This window comes from Papio anubis, chromosome 13, assembly GCF_008728515.1.
Source record: "Papio anubis isolate 15944 chromosome 13, Panubis1.0, whole genome shotgun sequence".
Classification (NCBI taxonomy): domain Eukaryota; kingdom Metazoa; phylum Chordata; class Mammalia; order Primates; family Cercopithecidae; genus Papio; species Papio anubis.
Genome location: NC_044988.1, coordinates 19,710,877 through 19,732,642, shown reverse-complemented (window position 1 = coordinate 19,732,642; position 21,766 = coordinate 19,710,877). Strand labels below are relative to the sequence as shown.

At 39.9% G+C, this 21,766-nt stretch overlaps 1 protein-coding gene across 3 annotated transcripts in view; it reads right to left on the bottom strand.

Moving 5' to 3' along the window:
- Positions 1–201: 201 nt before the first annotated feature.
- The window catches only part of GNAQ (G protein subunit alpha q), a 323,595-nt gene continuing 302,030 nt past the window's right edge, over positions 202–21,766 (bottom strand). For all 3 annotated transcript variants that reach the window (XM_031654133.1, XM_017949945.2, XM_017949946.2), the window contains exons 6-7: positions 12,434–12,587; positions 202–5,438 (exon numbers count right to left, since the gene is read on the bottom strand). In XM_031654133.1, coding sequence (XP_031509993.1) covers positions 5,248–5,438; positions 12,434–12,587 — 345 coding nt within the window. In that variant the 3' untranslated portion in view covers positions 202–5,247. The remainder of the gene's footprint in view (positions 5,439–12,433; positions 12,588–21,766) is intronic.

Genomic DNA, 21,766 nt, shown 5'->3' with positions numbered 1-21,766 from the left:
GAAAAAGGTTTTTTGGTGTTTCTTTTTTTTTTTTGAAACCATTAAACTTGTTTATTTTGGAAAATGCAGTGTGCACAAAAAGGTGTGTTAAGGAAGGAAAGATGTATTTCAATACTCCTGCTAATACAAAACATTCTGAGAGGGGCTTGGGCAACTTCAACGGAAGCAAAACTCAACAATGAAGAATACTATAGTACAAAATTATGGCCAAAAATACTGTATTTTTAACCAGCAAGATCATTGGGGCATTATTATACAACATTAGGTGTTTTTTGCAAAACTAGTTCCCATCCCCAAACAATAGACAATACATGCATTTGAATGACATTTTAGGAACAGTAAATATTCTTTTAAATACTGCAAGTTAAAAATGTTTTCTGACAAAACTCCCTAAATCCATAGGTCTAGTAAGGGTTTCCAACAGGATGATGGGTGAGGAATCCAGCAAGGAGTTGCATTTAGAGAGTTCTTTGAGGAAAAGAAATCCACCAAAAACGTGTTTCAGTCAAAGTAACCTGGACAAAGTTACATAGTATTATTCCAGCTTTCTTTCCTGCACTTAAAAATGTTCTACCGACGAATACCTTCCTGTTTTTTCTGTTTACCAACAGCTTATATAAAAGTCAGAATTTCTTTATCCAAGATCTGATTTTACCCAATAGATGTTTTCATCACATGTAAATGTCCTTTGCTATTGGGTTGGAATCATACGGGGAAAAGGAGGACACAGGGTAGATAAGGAAGGCAAGGAGGAAATTAATATTTGAGCACCTACTATGTGCTAGGTGTGTATTCATACTTTCAACATATGATTCTAGAGGCAAGAGTGTTATTGAAAGGGCAGTGGTCATTGGGAAGACAGCAGGAAATGGCTATTCTGTGAGAAAAACAAATGACAAGTTTAGACTCTGTACTAAGTTATCTAATAAACAGCAGGTGTCTGGCTCCAAAAATCTCTAGCTAATCATATACAACTAAGCCATTTCTTCTCCTAATTTGATGGCATCAAAATGAAATCCCAAAGACACAGTTACCAGGACAGATCTATTAGCGCTACATATGCTGGAAATATGTAGAGATAGATAAACATACTATGTTACTAGTTTTATTTTTTTGTGTTTCTGACCAAAGACGTATCTTTGGAAGAAAATATTAATGTATACCAAGCACACCTTATTTGTATCAATTGAGATGTTGATTACCAATTAAGTGGTTTTAAACCCTTATTTAATTTGAAGAAGAGCAGCAATATACATTACAATATTTGGGTACACTTTATTTTTATATGGGTTAACATTCTGCTATATTTCATTTCATTCGTTTTGAGAAACTGAAAACAAAGGGAAATCAAGGGTAATCGGTAGGTGATTTGAGGGAAATTTCCAACCAATAGGTGAGTCTTGCAGTATTTCATTATACAGCCCTTTCTTCCCATTATTTATTTATTTTTTTTGCAAATAAGTCATTTTGACCCAAATCCAGCATAAATAGCTTTTCACCAATTCCTAACTTAAGACAACTAAAATTTACAATCATGTGGCAGTATAAATTTTAAAATTACAGTTCGTACACTTTGACAATCAAGATAGTCTGAAGTACAAAAAAGTAAATTGCCCTTTAGCTGAATTACCTTTTTAAAATAGACCTGCTAATCTACCAAAAAAAAAAAAAAAAAAAAGTTTCACATGTTCTTCAAATTCCTTTTGTAGTTGTCATCTGCTAGTAAACAACATATGCAGGTTCCTAAGATTTTTTTTTTCCAGTCTATTCATGACATTCAACAGAGCTCTTTATGTGGAAATATTAAAAACAAAAACTTCTAGGAGATTTATTTACTTGTGAATACGTGTGTTGTTTCCCTTTGTTTCAGATATGAGGCACAAACTTCTGAATTTAAGCTCTGTAAGGCATAGTAGAAACTTCCAATTTACAAATAAGGAATTCTCTGGGGGTTGGAACTGCCATGTCACGCAAAAAGGGAAAAATCATCTGTAAACTGGTACACTGCAATGTGTTAAGTGAGTCATGAAATGGCTGCTTGCCTTGGTGTGCTGAAGAAAGGTTTCTGTGTTTTATGTTTTTGTTTTTGAATAAGACATGCCCAAGTCACCATAAAACTCACCACAGGCCTCCATTACCTAAGCATCAACAATAGGAGGCCAGTGGCACACGCTTATAACGCTTGCAATCACAATATAATATAAAGCATGAGTAAACTTTGTTTTATACAAAACTGAAAAGAATCCCGTCCCGCCCTTAGCCCCTTCCATAAAACCCCAAAGAAACAAAAAAGAAAATCCTTTAGCTTCGATTGACTAGTGTGGCTAAAATTAGGTTTCTATGCATCACTGCTGCTAGGGTGATCAATTTTTTCCTTTCTCAAGAGAAGGGATCTTGTCATGCACCCTACAGGAACAGTGAAGCCACAAACCTCAATTCTGCATAGCAAATTCCATCCCAATTTCATAAAGACAAATATAACAATCTTTCCCTGTTTTGCTCAGCTTCTTCAAGCTTTGAGATCAGGTTTGATTGACTACATCTACTATAGCTCTATTAAATAGAATATCTTGATTCCCTAAAACTGTAACACTTATGATCTTGTGATGAGGTTTTCTCTATACACACTGTAGGCCTTCAAATGTTGTTGTTTTTATTTTTTTTTTTTTTTTTTTTTTTTTGCTGCACCAAATTTAAGAACGCCCTTTCAGGCAAGCAGTGGTCTCTAGCTGTTAAAACATTTCCTTAGTGGATCACAATAGCTTCTAAAACTGCCTTTCTAGTAAAGGCCATCGGAGAGGTAATACTAAACTGTGCATTTGCCAAATAAGAATATGAATTGTATAAAAGCTCATATTCCAATCCTAGATCAAATGGCAAAAGTTCTACAAAGTTGGTTTCCATGTTTGTATAAAAGCTCTGACTGATTTTATGTATTTTGCTATGAAATTACCTTTGGGTCTTATAATCAGTATACCTCTACTCAGGAATGTGCAAATGATTTTATACAGCACGACGCTAGTACCGCTCTGTACGACAGTAAGGTTTTTTTTTTTTCTTCTTTTCTAAATGGAAAGAAAATATCCCTAGTCAGAAATAAACTGACAAATTTACATTCTCCTCTCTTAAAAAAGTAAATAAAATAACATTATTCAAAATGTGAATTAGCTATAGACATACAATACAATTACATAGATACATATCAATACAGCACATTCAATCTGCCAAAAAATTAATGATTACAAAGCCAGTATGGATGCTGCAATATCAAGAGAGATGTATGTACAATGATTAGAGCATTTGTAATTGCACTATACCTACAGGCAGTCTGCTTGTTACATTACAGGTGCTTTCTGAGCAAGGGAAAAAAAGTAACCTGTGTTGTTTGAGGCTGGGAGAATCAAGAATGAGAATATTTCATTACTGTTTGGTGGCTTTGGTACTCATCTAACAGGCCGTTAGTTTTCTCCCTCCCCCTTTGTTGTTCCAAAAGAGTGATTTATATGGAAGTTTAGACTAGTGCCAAATACCACTATAGTTAAAATGAGACCAGTCTCATGGCCTAATTCTAACGTCCCAGCAGCTTTAAACAATCGTGATTTATTTTCTTAAATTTCAACTCAAGCTGCTTGACAGAAGCTCGTCAATACATGTGCTGTATTTTTTTTGCATTTGCTGAAAAATTGCACATATAGAATTCCAAACATTTCTCCTAGTAGGTTCAGTTACACAAATACATGTTCTATAGAACACTGAGAGGTTACTTTTGAGTTAAGTCCACAAATCTTCTGTAAGTTCAACCTAATCAGTTACCAGTTCAAGAAGATCTTGAAGGTGGTTAACCAGCAGGAACTTCAGATTTTGGAAATTAAAGGTGTCAGAATAATCCTATCAACCAATGTTCCTGGCAGACTTAATTGAACTTAAAGAACCATTGAGAGTAAAACTGGTTTCAAATAAAGAGACATAAACAGATTTCCTGTTAAACCACACAGGATACTTTTTACATTGCCGGTTTGGACACTGAACATGGGACGTGAACACTAACAATGTCATCTTAAGGACAAATAAAAGAATGGACCGTGAGAATCAAATTTACAGTTACCAACTGTTTGGCAATTGGCATTTCTGGTTCATTCTCAGCCAGTCATTTTAGGCTTCACAGTCTTACTCTCTTACATTTTAAGATACCAGCTTTTATTTTTTGAGTTCTTATTCATTTTATTTGAAAAAAAGCCAGCTTTGGCAACACATTCCCATAATAAAAGTCATTTTAAAATTGTGGCCCCCAAACACTAAGAAAAAAAAGGAAGGAAAAGCTTAAACAACAACAACAAAAAAATTAAGAACAACCTATAAAAAGGTTCTGGGTAGCAGCCATTAGGGTAATGTAGTGTCTGTTGGCATCTTTTTTGGCATCTGCAATTGAAAGAGAGGGTGAAAAAAAGAAAAGCAAAGAAGGGAGGAAAGACAATGGCACGTGGCATTTCAAAAGAAAGGACTCCTGTGTGTCTTTGATCCTGCCTTCTGCACATTTCTCTGAGCAATCAAGCTGTGGCTGAAGGTAAACATCTAAAAGAAATGACACTTACTGTTAGACGGGCATCCATTGTCCCAGTCCAAAGTGAGACAAGACAGTACATTCTATTAAAAAAGAAACTATGTATGTATACAGAGCAACACATTTAAAACCATAGTATTAATACATGTAATCCTTCAGCAAAAACTACAAACTTAAATTAAGCTGATGATGGCTTAAATCGAACGATGTGTCCTGACTGTATCATTTGAGAGAAAAACTTGACCAAGAATGGAACTAGGATAAAGGTCATTGTATCCTGGGAAAAAAATCAGGAGGGAAGTATAAATTAGGGGGGGGAAAAGAAAGGAAATCAGCTTTGTTTTGCTCCATAGAAAAGAAAAAGAGAGAAAGAGAGAAAAGAAACAAGTCTTATCTTTGTGAGTGCATGACTGAGAATTTAAAATACATTGAGTCACAAGGTTTTGCCTAAAAAAAAGATAGAGAGGAAATGTGCTGGGACTGTACTTCAGCATCCTCTGTTTTTCCTCTGAATAGTTTAAATAAAATCATAATATTTACTACAAACTCTGTGGACACGCTCACACAGAGTCCAGGACGGCAATAAATTAGTATTATGCAAATTGTTTTCCACAGAAATACAGTCCCTCTTGTGTATCTTCAATAGCCCACCAGGGAAGGGCAGGGCGGGTGTCTAGGAGGCACAATTAGACCAGATTGTACTCCTTCAGGTTCAACTGGAGGATGGTGTCCTTGACGGCAGCAAAGACAAAGCGGATGTTCTCGGTGTCTGTCGCGCATGTGAAGTGGGAGTAGATAATTTTGTCACTGTCTGGGTTCAGGTCCACGAACATCTTCAGAATGAATTCTCGGGCTGCCTGGGCATCTCTCTGGGGTCCTTTTGGCCAAGAGACAAGAGGGACACTTTGTTACCTAATCTGCTAATGTATTCAATCATCATTCGTTCAATAAATACTTACTGTGTCATTGCTCATGAAGCCTACATCTGCACTGCAGATTTGATCTGTTATAATCATTTTCCCTAATACTACTATGTCTGACCATCCACCCACCCACCCACGTACCCACCCATTCACAAACTGTGTATAGGTGAAAGCAGACAGATGACTTGAAGGCCAAGGTTAAGTCTATTTCTTAGCTTGGCCTTCACTCTGATTGCCTGAGTGACTGGGAGCCACTGTAGGCTCTTCATCAGGGGAGTGATAGCTTACTTCTGTTCAACTGAGTTAATTATGCTTGTTTCAGCTATTTAATAAGTGTGCACAAAGACACAGCCTCCTTGGGCTCTCCTGTCAATCTGTCCTCCAAACGACTCAACATTATGGATCATTTTACGTCTTCCAGACTGACAATCCCTCTTAGAATAGAACACCTGTTTGTAAGGTCAGCTCTATCTACAGTGGGCCTCAGTAGTCTCACTTCCATAGATTTCTGGTATTTATGAGCACACTACATTTGTGTAGCATTCAGTTCATTTGTGATGATAAAACAATTGGTTTATCTTTTTTTGAGATACAGTCTCACCATGTTGCCCAGGCAAGAGTGCAGTGATGAGATCTCGGCTCACTGCAACCTCTGCCTCCCAGGTTCAAGCGATTCTCTTGCCTCAGTCTGCTGAGCAGCTGGGATTACAGGTGCCTGCCATCATGCTTAGCTAAATTTTTGTATTTTTAGTAGAGACAAGGTTTTGCCATGTTGGCCAGGCTGTTCTCAAACTCCTAATCTCAGGTGATACACCCGCCTTGGCCTCCCAAAGTGCTGGGATTACAGGTGTCAGCCACTGCACTCGGCCTATATTTTCTCACATTGATTTAAGAAGGAGTCTCTTATGTACCAAGAAATGTCCTAGATGCTTTGAAAAAGAATTGTGATATATCTAGCAAGATAAACTAAAAACGTAATTTTGCAATGGATTCTTAGATATGACACCACAGCACAGGTCATATTTTTCACAAAAGAAAAAATAAATTGGACTTCATCAAAATTAAAAACCTTATGTATCCAAGGACTATTTTTTTTTTTTGAGACAGGGTCTTGCTCTGCTACCCAGGCTACAGTGTAGTGGCATGATCATGGCTCACTTCAGCCTCAACCTTCTGGGCTCAAGTGATCCTCTTGCCTCAGCCTCCTGAATAGCTGGAACTACAGGTGCCACCAAGCGTGGCAAATTTTTAAATTTTTTGTAAAGATGGGGTCTCACTATGTTGTCTAGGCTGTTCTTGAACTTCTGGCCTCAAGCAATCCTCCCACCTCAGGCTCCCAAAGTGCTGGTATTATACGCATGAGCCACCACACCTGGCCAACACCGTTATTAAGAAAGTGAAAAGTCAATCTATAGAATGGGAGAAAATATTTGCAAATCATGTCATCTGATAAGAGTTTAGTATCCAGAATATACAAAGAGCTCCTACAATTCAATAACACACACAAAAAACCCAATTAAAAAATAGGCAAAAGACTTGAACAGACATTTCTCTAAAGAAGATATACAAATGGTCAATAAGCACAGGAAAAGATGCTCAACACCAGTAATCATTTAGAAAAATGCAAATCAAAACCACAATGAGATACCCCTCCACATCTAGAATGGCTATAAAAAAGTGTGAAATAACAAGGGTTGGGGAAAATGTGGAGAGATTTGTACTCCTGTGCACTGTTGGTGGGAATGTACAAAGGTGCAGCTGTTTTGAAAAGAGTTTGGTGGTTCCTCAAAAAGCTAAACATAGAATAACCACATGACCGACCCTGCTAGTCTACTCCAATGTATATATCCAAAGGAACTGAGAGCAGGGGCTCTGACAGACACTTGATCTTAGCCAAAAGGGCGAGAAGCAATGTACATCAATGTTAATAGCAGCATTGTTAACAACAGCCAAAAGGCAAAAACAATCCAAGTGTCCATCAACAGATAAATGGAGAAACAAAACAAATAGAATCAAACAGAATATTAGAATATCAGAAACAGATTATTCAGCCATAAAAAAGAGTAAAGCTCTGATAGATGCTGTAATATGCATGAACTATGAGAACATTATAATAAACCCAACATGTTCAAATATTGTATGCTTGCACACATATGAGGTACTTAGAATCGGTAAATTCATAAAGACAGAAAGTAGATTAGAGGTTTCCAAGGGTTAGGGGGAGGAAGGAAATGGGATGTTGTTGCTTAATTGGGGTGGTGAAAATATTTTGAAAATACTGGTGATGGCTGCACAGTATTGTGAGTGTAACTGATGCCAGTGAATTTTGCAGTTAAAATGGTAAATTTTATATATATTTTATAATAAAAAATTAATAATGTAATATATCAAAACCCACTGAATTGTACACTTTAAGTGAATTACATGGTATATAAATCTCAAAGCTGTTTTAAAAGTATATTTAATAGGTACTGATAGATACATTGATTTAAAACTTAGTGTAAATTAATAACATCAAAACACCATCACATTTCAAGTATTGGATACCTATCATATATTTGTCTTTGTGTCGCTTTATGTATACATTTCCTCCATTTTTTCAAGTTAGTTCTATACCAAGCCATAAGAAACTTTTTTTTTTTCTTGAGACAGAGTCTCACTGTGTCACCCAGGCTGGAGTGCAGGGGCATGATCATGGCTCACTGCAACCTCCACCTCCTGGGTTCAAGCGAATCTCCTACCTCAGCTTTGTGAGCAGCTGGGACTACAGGCGTGCACCACCACGCCCAGCTAATTTTTGCATTTTTAGAAGAGACAGGGTTTTGCTGTGTTGACCAGGCTGGTCTTGAACTCCTGGCCTCAAGGGATCCGCCCACCTTCGCCTCCCAAAGTGCTGGGATTACAGGTGTGAGCCACCGCACCCAGCAGGTCTTTTTCTATCAATATTCTTTTTACCTACTAGTAGGGATAAAGAGATCTTGGAGAACTCTGTTGAGGGCTTGATCACCATTTCTAACAAAATGCACCCTGAGCTTCAGACGGCTGACTTGAATTATTCTCAAATCAACCTTTTTATAAATTGGAGATTACTCCAATAAACTTATATCTGATAATGCCAGAAGATGGGAGGAAAGAATTATAAAAACATATAGACTATCCTCATTTGTACAATTTAAAAAAGTAATGTTTAATTTTTGACATAGGTGCCCAGAATTCAATTTTTTTAAATGACTAAGATGGCTGGCATCATATTTAATAAATAAAAAGTACAATTAAAAATAATATGTAAAATACATATACAAGCAAATATATATATAATTAATGTTCCATCTTTTTCAATGTACTATGAACTTATTAACTCAAGAGAAGTAATAAAAAATATTCAAAACCAGAAACTGACAGATTCCCAGAGCTGGAGAAGTCTCTCATTTCATAAAAAGAACATTGTATTTCTGGCTTATGAATGAACTTCTGTATGATTTTGTACTTACTCTATTTGGGAAAGAAGGGACTATACCTTTTTTTGTTTTTTTCTGTTTTATTTACCCTACAGAATATAAGAACTAGATCCAAGTTCACTGAAGTGCACTTGAAAGGTGTTATGTTTTTAAGCATAAATTGTTATTTGAATAAACATACACTACAAAGAAATCATTACAGCCATCACAGCAGGAGCAGAATTCCACAGTCTCTATGAACAATCTTGCAATTCAAGTCCATGTGGAAATGGTAATTTCCTTTCTTGAAGAGAAACACAGAAATGGCATTCATTATGATTAAGACCTTGTAAGTACAGAAATGTGGAAGTGTGAAGTTTATAATATTATAAACATGTTTATTACAAAGACATCACTGCAGAGTGGGCCTCAATTTTTTCAGTCTTTGCTCATCTTACAAGGGCTTGGAGTTCCATGTAATGATAGCTGCACTGGCTTTGTAAGTAACAAAATCAATGCCTTTTTTCTTTTTCTGTGCCCAAGTTTCCTCTGTGCATTATATGTATACTGGGGTATGGTAACAGTAAAACAGAAAAAAAATCTTCAGATTTCAGAATATTCACAATGGACACATGTTGGAAGGAAAATGCTTGTAGTAGTGGGGAATCTGGGGAAATTACTGGAGAAAGGAGGTATGTGAAGAGATTAGGAAGATGGTGCAGAGATCAAAAAACAGCACTGCAAACACTGATCACAGACTAAGTCTTTTACTGCGGAAAAATCAGCAACTGTGAAGTGTGGCTAGGTCTACTGCATCCGAGAAGTTTGAATGAACCCCTCAGAAGGGTTCAGCTCCGTGGGCACCATGCTCTATCTGCATCCTCCCTTATGCAAGCACATCATGAGAACGTGCCAGCCCACAAGATGGGGTGTTGTTTATGGTGTGGCAATTTCTCACACGCTGATTCTTACCAAGTTTCAAGAAAAATTAAGAAGAATCTCGTGTGTATGTGTGTGTGTGGCAGGCAAGTGTGTTTAGATCTAAGCCAGATGCTTCATGCCTACTGTATTCAGGTAGACGTGTTTTTGAAGCCTGTTGAGGTGGGAAAGCAAGTTAACTGCCCACACAGTCACTTCCTTCCATAGTTTTCTGAGCAACACTGAGAAGTGCAGTCTCAGACACTGATGATGTTTCCAGGTTAGTGCAAATTAAAAGGAGTGAAAGAGAAAACATTGTTTAGACTGATAAAGTGTTTTTAAAAGAACAGCAAAGCACAAAGGAAAATGTACTTGAAGAGAGGATATAAACACACTGCTAACAAAAAAGGGTACCATTTCTAACATCTGGTAACAATCCCCAAATGTTTATATTTTCAATTCACCAATCTTCAGGATCTTCCATGTATGTGAGAAGGGAACATAAATTCATTAAATATGTAACATTTCCCTTTCACAAGCCAGGACTGTACCACATCCATGTGGGATGAAAAGGTGACTAAACCTCCATCCCTGATGTGTTTGTATCATCATAGAAAGCTATGAAGCTAAATTTAATATTGGTTTTTAAAGTACTTTTCTGAGGGAGCTTTTAGAAGTACCAAAACACGGTGGAACAATATCCATCCTGGACATCATATGTTGACAATGTAATTTTAAAACTAGTCTCTTCTCTTGTTGTTACATCACCTCTGTGGTAGATACTTTTGGGTTTCTGCTATGTGATCTACATATGACTCCATTCAATTCTTTTTTGCCCAGGGATAAATTGAGTAGCTAAATAAATTTGTCTGAGGCAACACAGCCAATGAGTGGCAAAGTAGAACTTTTCAGAGCTCGTGCTCTTAACTATCTAGGCCACAGCTTGGCAAACTTTCTCTGTAAAGGGCCACAGAATATTTTAGGCTGTGCAGACTATTTTATCTCTGTCACAATTACCCAATTCTACTGTTATGGTGTGAAAGCAGCCATAGACAGTGTATAATGAATGGGTGTGACAATGTCTCAATAAAACTTTATTCATAAAACCAGGTGGTGGGCCATCAAGGAGAGATGTGATTATCTTGCCAAATAAACTTTTTTTTTTTTTTTTTTGAGACAGGGTCTCCCATCACCCGGGCAGAGTACAGTGGCAGGATCACGGCTTATTGCAGCCTTGACCTCTTGCCTCCCACCTCCTGCCTCATTTTTTGTAGACAGAGGTCTCGTTACATGGCTCAGGCTGGGCTTGAATTTCTGTGCTCAAGCGATCCTCTCACCTCAGTCTCCCAAAGTGCTGGGATTACAGGTGTGAATCACCACACCTGGCCACATCAGCTCTTATAGGGCAGCAGTCATGACTCTCACTTGTTTTACAGAGTGGCTACATGTGGATGCATTTTGTTACCAATCACCAAGTGTTCAAGTATTTCTCAGAATGGGTTGGGTGTCTAGTTGTCCAGGATTTCACAGTTTAGTTGGGGAGGGTAAGATTCTTTTCTAAGAACAAAGCAAATAATGCAAAGCCATAGGAGTAGTGAAGTGGATGCTATAGATTCTAAGTGCTGCACAAAGAGTTTAAAACTGGGTTACTATTACTAATGGTGGTGGGACTTCATTGGGCTATGATGTTTCAAAAGGAAGTATTTCCTGAGTATTCAGTAAGTGCCCTACGTGTCAGGCATCATGCTAAATATACACATATGTTATACACTACAATGTACAAAACATCCTATGAGTTTGTCCTGAGGCCCAGAAAAATCAAGTGACTTGATGGTAGTTCTACAAATAGTAAGTGTCAGAACTGGGATCTGAACCTGGGTAGACTGATTTCGGTGGTGGGCTCTTGACTTCAAAATTGTGTTCTCTCCCCAGAAAGAAGAGAGGCAGAGGTGGACTGTAACCGAATGAAAAGGAGAGACAGAGGAGACTATAAGGGTTAATACATAATTGGTCAAAACTACTGGATTGTTCCTTTTTCTGATCTGCTATTTCAAAGCAGATGAGTTTGTTTCTTTCTTTCTTTTTTTTTTTTTTGAGACACAGTCTCACTCTGTTGCCAGGCTGGAGTGCCATGGCGCGATCTCGACTCACTGCAACCTCCACCTCTCGGGTTCAAGCCATTCTCCTGCCTCAGCCTCCCGAGCAGCTGGGATTACAGGCACGCACCACCATGCCCAGCTAATTTTTGTATTTTTAGTAGAGACGGGGTTTCACCATGTTGACCAGGATGGTCTCGATCTCTTGACCTTGTGATCCACCTACCTCAGCCTCCCAAAGTGTTGAGATTACAGGAGCTTGCCACTGCGCCAGGACATGAGTTTCTTTTTCTATGACTTTTAGCATTGTTAAGGAATGAAATGTTTTGTGTCACTAAAAGACCGGGCAAACAATAATTCCTACTGTATCAGTCCCAACATGCAGGCTGCACAGGGCAAGGGCAGCAATGGTGCACTGTAGAGCGTTAACTCCCACACTGGGGTTTGGAGACAAAACCTATTTACAGCTACTGAGCTGTTGCATGAATGCTGACTTACCATCATATTCTGGGAAGTAGTCAACTAGATGGGAATACATGATTTTCTCCTCTAGAAGATCTTTCTTGTTTAGGAACAGAATAACCGAGGAGTTCTGGAACCAGGGATATGTGATAATTGTTCTAAACAGAGCCTTGCTTTCCTCCATTCGGTTCTGGGGAAAAAAAAAAATCAGAAAAAATAAGGAGTGAATTACATGATTACTTAATTTGTGAATTGTGTTTATTTTGTAAGTCCAACCCATCTTTTGTAAACAACCAGTTTTTGTAGCCCTGTGTTGGATTTGTCAGGATTTATATGCAAATGATTCATGATACACATTGGCTGTTTTCATTACGCAAACTCTCAGGTTGACAAGCAGAAGGGAGTAATAATAAAAAAAAATCAGCTAAAATAGCTCCTACGGTTGAAAGAGAAAATAATTGAAAGCCTAGAGAATCATGTTGTGAATCTGGCACACTGTCACAAATTCCCACCAAAAATCATTCATTAATGACTAAATACTTGAGATGTGAACTAAGGACTAGATATGACTTCATTTTGTATTTCTTAAGCTATATTTATTTGGGGCCTCACAATTACCTCTCTATTTTAAGCAATCAAAACAGTTACTTTGTCAAAAGCATATCTATATTTCTAGATGTTTTCTAGAGTTACTACTCTACACACACACACACACACACACCCTTTATAAGCACATGGAAAATGTTGTAAGATCATACATTTCCTGTTCCTGAGTGCATGCTTTCTCCCTATGCTTCACTATACTATTAATAGAGAATTGTGGAGATACACATAGTAATTATGTGGAGATAAAAATGTAATATTTCTCACTTTCAGCATCTGTGAGTAAGTGTTCTCACCTGAAGCTACACTTTCAAGCCTACCTTGGTAACAGAAACCCTAAATGGATTCTCAAGAAAATTAGTCAGCTTGCTACTATAAATGAAGATGCTATTTGAGGCTGTTCCTGAGTCAAATCATTCCTCTGAAAAAAACATACTTATCAGCCAAAAGCTAGAGGGCCTCAGAGCTTCTTTCGTCGCTCCTTACCATTCTTTCTCCCATAGACTCCCCTCTCTAAATCATTCCCACACTTGGGTTACAGATGAAGGCAGCAGATTTGGGAATTCTCCTTCCCCTGAGGAGATAAAAGCCAGGATGCATGGGCATGCTTCATCCTGCACACACTTTCCAACCTCCCTTCTTACTTCTCCCTGTTATGGCTGGGTTTGTGGCAATGGAAAGGGCTGCCTGGGATTGTGCCCACCTTCGCTGCTAAGGGGAGGCTTGGTGATTTACACCAGAGCATCCTAGTTTCCTGCCATGTGAGCTGGCTTGGGGCTGGGCTCTGATCCAGGCCCAAATCACTTGGAGCTTGCCTCCCCTCATTTATGGTAATCAGTTTAGCCAAGCATCTCAACTAGGCCAATTAACTTGAGGACTTTTGCTGGGAACTCTGGAACAGAGAACCTTGCTTTCGTGCAGAGTTTGGAAGAGGAATCATGGAGCCTCAGGAGCTTTTAGCAGCCATCTTGAAGAGTGAGCGAAAAACAAATTGGGTCCTGCTCACCTGGTTTTTAACCTCTTGCTCCAACCAGGGCTAAGCGCTTGGTCATGCCTTTAGATTTGTCAGGAACATCAGTCAAAAGAACCTTTTATTTTTTCAACTAGTTGGGGCTATATTTTTCTGGTTTTTATTATACAAAATACTTCCAGTTGGTAAACCTGGATATATCCTCCCCTCCAAACTTATACAAGGAAGTGAACGAGAATGACTGAATAGACTGGCTATGAACACCTTCTGCTCAGCTTTTGCCTGCCTGCGGTAGGATGCTCCTGGAATTTCAGTGAAGAGTTACAAAGGCCATGTATTGCTCCTCTGCATAGCCCTTGACTGGTGTTCTGGAAACCTCCAGGGACCTCAGCTTTTACCAAGTACAATAATCTAGATCCTGAATACGTCTTCTTCCTTTCTTCTGTAAAGTGTGCCAATTCAAATTAAGTGATAAGGCACACTTTTCCAAAGGAGATCTTTGTCAAATCAGGCAAAGTCCATTGTCCCCAATCTCTTCAACCTGTTAATTTTGTGCCAACAATTGCATAGATAATTAAAATTAATGAACTACGTGGGCTGATATAATGAAAGATAACTTCATAGTTCAAAAGACAGTGTTTATCTCACTGCATACATTTCTCTTTTATATAAATGATAGGACAGACATATCTTTAAACATATCTTTACTGTCTACAGGCCTTTTAAGGGTTCTCGTAGCCAGTGATAAGATTTTAAGCCCTGGAAATAACACTGAGAAATGATATCTTGTAGCTTGAGATTTTATAGGCTGAGTGTTTCAGGACTGAAGACAAAGGCTTTAATAAGAACAAATAATTTTTTAAAAAAATTTAAAGAAAGTTAGTGACACCCCTGATGGGAGCGTGGTGTTTTGTTTGTTTGTTTTTAAACCCCTGTTACTTATAGCTAGAGAAATTCTAGAAAGTCATGCTATGGTATTCAGAGACTCCCCATCTAAAGGTATGTACACCTGGGCATCAACCCAGCAAGTCTCCATTAGAAAGCCTTATTATATTTAGCATTCCTCAGAAGGGGCGTGATGGGTTCCCAAGGGAATGGGTCCTAGTTGAGCCTTTTCTGGCTGGAGACTTTCAAGGGGAAGTGATTAGACCATGGGCAGAGACAGGAAAGGTGAGCCTGACTTTGCATTGATATAGAAGAAGGTGTACCATGTCTCTCTGTTTAACTTCCAGACTAGGCTGGAAATCTTTAATTTCCAGACTGGACTGGAGCCCCAGTGGAGTCTGCTAAGACAGAGCCTTGTGCCAGCCTGCTGGGCAGTGGAGAGGAGAGTGACTGAGCCCAGCATTGTGTTCCAGAGACAACTTGCCCAGGGTGCTGGCCATCTGTACCCAGTACTGCCTCACTAGGGCTGCTCTGGAGGCAGCTCACCCATGCATGCAGTCTGCGGCTGCTCAAGGACATACCTCCATTCACCAGGTGCCAGGTGGACTGAAGCCCGCGCTTCTAGCTCAGGGGAAAGCTAAAATGCGCAGATGACTGGCAGATGAGATCAGCTTTCAATCAGGCCTGCCAATTGAATCTCCGAGGGGAGATGCCAGGAATCTGCTTCTTACAAGCCCTCTAGGTGATGTGAATGCACATTCAAGTTAGTGTTGCTATGAATCACATGGGGTGTTCTTAAAACAAGGCTTCTGCTTCAGCATGGGGTGGAGCCCGAGGGTCTGCATTTCTAACAAGACCGCACTGAGCTGGAAGGTACAGAAGAAAGCTTGCCGAGCCCGGGACAACAAGGGAGGCGATGCTGTATCCCATTTTCATGATAAGAAGTACAAGTCAAACACAGCTGAGCGTCTGATTCTGGGCAGACTTTTTTTTTTTTCCACCCAATTAAGATTCTTTATGCTATGCTATATGATGTTTTCCACTGCATAGTAAAAATTCCTTATGCCTTGACTTTTCCTTTATGGAATAACAGTTACAAACCAACATGCTCTGTATCAAAGCCCTGGACTAAATCCTAAATGGACTAAATGAGATTTTCACAATGACTCATAAGGTAGTGGAACGTGCAGAGTGTGAGGCATAATCCACTTTGCTCAGTAAAAATTGAAATCTATGAGGGAACAGCACGTCCCAGGAGACTTTGTGGCACCTGCTTTGCAGTAATCTGCCAGAGCATGACGTTTCAAGAGGGATCGATGTGCGAGCCACGTGTATGACCCATAATATAAAACAAGGAGGTTTTGTTTACTCTGAAGACAGGTTTAAAGGCAGTCTAGGGGGTGGTGTTAATCATGCCCTCTTTATCTTGGGGTTTTAACCAGTTGGGAAATGTACGAAGAGGATACTAGTAAAGGTCCCCCTCCCCGCTCAACCCCACCGAGATGGAGTTTCACTCTGTTGCCTAGGCTGGAGCTCAGTGGTGTGATCTCAGCTTATTGCAACCTCTGCCTCCTGGGTTCAAGCGATTCTCCTGCCTCAGCCTCTGGAGTAGGTGGGATTACAGGGTGCCCGCCACCACACCTGGCTAATTTTTGTATTTTTAGTAGAGACAGGGTTTCACCATGTTGGCCAGGCTGGTCATGAACTCCTGACCTCAAGTGATCTGCCTGCCTTGGCCTCCCAAAGTGCTGGGATTACAGGCATAAGCCACCACACCCTGCAGGATACTAGTAAAGGTTTTACTATCCCAAACACAGGGCTCCTTGTTAACAGGTTGGGCCTAGGCTGTGTGAGGCTCTAGGAGCCTTCCAACTGCCAATTGTCCTCACCCACCACTTCTCTTGAGCTGGAAACAACTGTCCCTCCCAATGAAGGGTGGCTTTGGTGCAGGTGAGAGAACTGGATCAGGGAGAACAAGGACAGGGTGCGCTGCCAGAAGTAGGTCCTGCCTGGGCTCCACTTCCACAGAGAAGGGAGGACCAAAGAGGCCATAAAGGCTGAGGACAGGCTGTAAGCGAGTGACCATGGTGTGTGTCCTGGTTGGTCTCTGCTTCAGGTACATGAGGCCATGGAAATGTCAGACTCGCCTAGACCACACTGATAGGTAAGTCATTCCTCCTATGGGCTGGAACCAGCCAAAGGGTAGAGTACTAAACTGGGAAGCATTCACCCCAATCCTTGGCCCTGAGGGAGAAGGATAGGGTACCTGCTCCCTGCTTTGTAATTGCAAGCAGGATGGTGTGACCCCTGAGTGTTCCACCATGACCAGTCATCGGCGAAAGCCCTGTTTGAGCCATCAGCAAAAGGTCTTATACCTCTAATATTTAACATCTCAAATCAAATTATGTAGATCTCTGATATCCTGAACACATTGCTTTTTAATGCATTTCCCTGTTAACATGTAATTGACTAAGGCTGCCTACAGGGTGAAGCTACAAGTTCCGATCTGGCAATCACAGCTTGGCACTGTCTTTAATCTGAGCCCCTATACAAATGGTCTTTTTTCCTGATAAACAGATTCCATGTCACCACTGCCACATGACTGCATGTTCCTGACTTGTGACCCACAACACTGTCCCCACTTCTTATCCTTCAATATCCAGGTCAACCCAACTTCCCCAAGCAGTTCTTCCCCAAGCCCCACTGGGCTTGCTTCTTCCTCCCATCGCCAGCACACGGTGTCCTATCCCTAGTGTGCCAATGGTTCAGTGGACACATATGAGAGCTTCTGAGATGCAGGGCATGAGCATGCTGTAGACACAGCCCTTGTCCTGGAAGACTAAAGAAGACAAGCATGCAATGCATCATCACAGGCCCACATGGTGGGCCTAAAGCAGTGAGAAGTAGGGGAGGCTGGGGTGACACAGGAAGGAAAGATTTGACTGTGCAGTGGATCAGGGAAGGTTTAAAAGGAAAGGTAGTTTCAAACTGAATCTTTATAAATGAATTGGAGCTTGCAAGGAGGAAAACAGAGCAAACATCCCTCTGATTAAGGAAAAGGTTGGATCCAGTGGGCATGGCCCAAGACCCCAGCTGGAAGCTGGCTTTCTTCAGGCTACAGTCTGGCACAAATCTCTGCATAACAATTACCAAAGGGCCTAAAGGAACAGTATTTTGTGTCTATACACTTTGCATCCCTGCTGTCATCAAAGTCAACATTTGCTCAGCACACTGTCTTTCCTTATCCCTCTCCACCAAATTGGTGCTTCCCTCTGTCAAAAGTCAGCATTAAACTAGAGATCTGAGTATCTGTTTCAATAACTTTTGCAACTCCTCATTATCTTGCCAATAAGAACATATTCTCACAAAACGCACTTATTTTCTTAGCAAAGACAAATTTAGACTAAGACCCTTAATTCTTTTACCTGATACAAGTTATCCACCTGTCTCCCTGGTGGTATTTTTTTCTTCCATCAGTACATTGATAAACCACATTGAATTACATTTCCCATAAAGTCTGAAATGCATCCTTAAATGCAAAACAAGACTGTTAAGAAATAAGCATGCAGAATGTCATGAGGGCATTCATAACAATCATCACTGAGGGCCTGACAGTCATCTAAGAGCTGTTCTCAGCTGACCTGAGGTAGGATAGACCCCAGAGAAAATGGGATGAAGATTTCCAGGGTGCAGATGCTCTTGAGTCTCAGGGAGACACAGGGTGCTGAGTGATGAGTCTCAGGGAGACACACAGGGTGTTCAGTGACCTTGAGTGATCTACAGACTCATTAATTGATGCCAAGAGCCAGTCAGGTGACTGTGATTCTGTGATGATAATTTCTGTGTTCACAATTCTGTGCTTATGTATCCCCTAAGCTTTCTGCTGAAAAAGAAGGCCAGAGCCATCATGCCCTCTACTTCAATGAGTGAAGTCCAGATATACAGACACAGAACGAATACACGAGCACGTCTATAAAGTCGACTGCTCAGTAAAAGGGGAAAACACACAGTTTATGTTACCTTATGATATTTTTTAACACAGATCTTCAGAGTTACAGGTTAAGACAACATCTGCTGGGTATATCTACACTCTAAATTTTTATACCAAGTAGCTCACAGGGCCTCATTCCATACACTGTACATGACAAAACACGCTGATACAAGGTACCATTTTTATTGGCACCACTTCTGCTTATGAAATTGATAAGACTGTCAGAATATAGGAGTTTTATGCTCCAGAATTCATATAAGACTGTTTTAAATAACAATCTTCACTGTCTTTTTAAAATAAGACATTTCAAACCCATACTCTTCACTTTTAATTGCTGTAACAGCTTGACTATTTCTTGTAAGACGTAACTCACTAAAGAACACCCTTATAGATTATTAAAGGTCATTATTACTTTAAAAAAGCAAGACCAGTTGATTTACTTTCTATGTAATGATCCATAATGTAAAATTTCCATCAATATTATCATTTGTAGCTTACCAAATATTGAACAATTTGAAAAATCTGAACATACTCTTTCAGGTATTTATCTCATTTGTCTGTGTCTACTGGGTAAATAAATGCAACAACCCAGAAGACAAATAACTCCAAAGCTGTATGAAAAAAAATTTGCAAGCCTAGTCTTCTACATACTTCTTTCCTCCCTTGATTGTTTAGGGAAAAGCTTGCTGTGTTTGACTTTGTATCTCCAGCAGGATCACATTGTTATGTGTCCTATCTGATGTCAACGCTGTGAGAATTCAAAACACATTCTGTGCCAAACTCCAGCTGTTGGGGAGGGAGGTAGGAAGAGGAAAAAAGTACAGGAATTCACATGAATCTGCTGTATGGAAATGTGCTCCAGACGATCTGGCAAGGAGAGTACACTGACATGGCAATGTGGCCCAGTGGTGACAGGCCAGGGCTGTGAGCTACGGACCTCAGTGGAAACATGGCTCTCTTTCAAAGACTCTCCGTGTCCTCGGGCAAGTGGCTAAACATCTCTGAGCCTTGGTCTCTTCATGTATCTCCCAGGGTTTGTGAGGATAGATGAGACAATGCATGCCAAGCCCCTAGCTGTGGCCTGAGCACACAGTAGCCTCTATCACTGATGGCAAAATTGCTACATAAGAACCTCCTGGTGAGGCAATTTGCTTCTCTCAAATCTCTGACCAAACTGTAAACCCAGTGAAATCTTTCCTTTCCCTGGAACCGCACATAGTTAATTCATCCATGTTATCAAATCCAGGCACATCTGATTTATAGAGAACTGGAAAGCCATCCAGGTTTCTGCCAATTTCCCTTACGTAGAGAATGTTTCTTCCTAAGATTCTCTACCTGTTAAAGGGGAGGATCTTCAAAATCTCTAAAGATGCTCAATATGCTCAACCCCAGAGCAAACCAAGAAAACAACTGATACAATCTACAAACGGAGTAGGTGGAGTGAGAAATAATTAAAGACAGGTTCCTAGGCATTGCACTTTTGCATCCAAATCATACAGCCAGGATAGAAATGATAAGAATGTCAAACTCAGCTGAATAGATATTATTTCCTTGATAATTTTCTTAGTCTAGGCAAATCTTTGCAAGCAATTATTTGAGATCAAATTTGGCATACTCTCTAGGCTTCCTGAAGGTTTTAATATTATAGTTTCTGCATATGCATCAATGTATTCTACCTGCATAGGATGTTTGGAGAAGAAAAGAAATAGAACATATTTGCCTATTACCTCCAGGTCTAAGGTTACTAAGCAATGAGATACAGTCACATGTGAGGCCCTTGTAAAGTGAACTGCCGCAAACCAGAGTGTGTTGCAGGAGACAAGTGGAGGAGGAAAAAAGGAGGACAGAATGAGAGACTGGGGATCAAGGAGAAACAAAGGAGAGTGGAGAGCCAGAACATGAGTAACAGAAAACAGGACAAATGTGTAACCCTTTCCGACGTGGAAGCCTGCAGTCTTAGAACTTACAGAGGCAGGACTAACAGAGATGAACAGATTAGTATTTTCTACTATTTCAGTTAAGTGACCAACCACATCCTTTCAGAGTCTACTGCACAGCACACTGATCTTTCTATTTAGCAAGTATCCCATGTGCCATACTTTATGCTTTGATGTCAGGGATCCGAAGACTATCCGTGACTTATATACAGTCTATCCTTAACTCTTTCCTTTCTTTTTCTCATAAGGGTTACTTACTGAGCTGAGTCAGGTATTTAACGATTTGTGTATTCATGACACTGACTTTTCAATTCACTGAACTTTCCCTCCTCCTTCCAGTACTCTCTCCATACCCATTATTCTATGCTATCATCTTGTGGCAGTGCCACTGACAGCTCAAGAGAGACTCCCTTCTCCTTGCTCTCTGATGTAATGTCTGATGGCCAAAGCAACTGCCACCACTGCCTTTTAAACACTGCTCTATTGCACTGCAAACTCAAATCCTATGTGTTGTCACTGTCATTGTAAGTGATGTTGTAAGTGACGTTTCCCTCTACTAAGTATCTAGGAGATGGGTAATTGTCATTAGCTGGTATAACAGGCATTCCTTCCAGCCTGAATCTCATGATGATCAATGCTTCCTACTTTACAAACTTGTCTAAGTTGACGGCTATAATTTGTTTCCCATGAGCTACTGGAAAGGTCATTTTTTTTTTTTTTGCATAATTAAGATATAGATTTACCTTCACACTTCAGTCAGAACAATAACTTATTCAGCATCCCAACCTATTCCAACTCCTTGGGTTATGTCCCCATTCATATAAAACAATATTTCAGCAATAACCAACAGAGTGGTCTTGGGATACTGCATCAAGCCAGTCATCAAAAGAGCCAAGAACACAACTAGGCAGACCTATAGTAAGTGGCTACTTGAATGGGTGGACCCTAATTTTGAACTTCAATGGATCCATTAGCACTGTGTC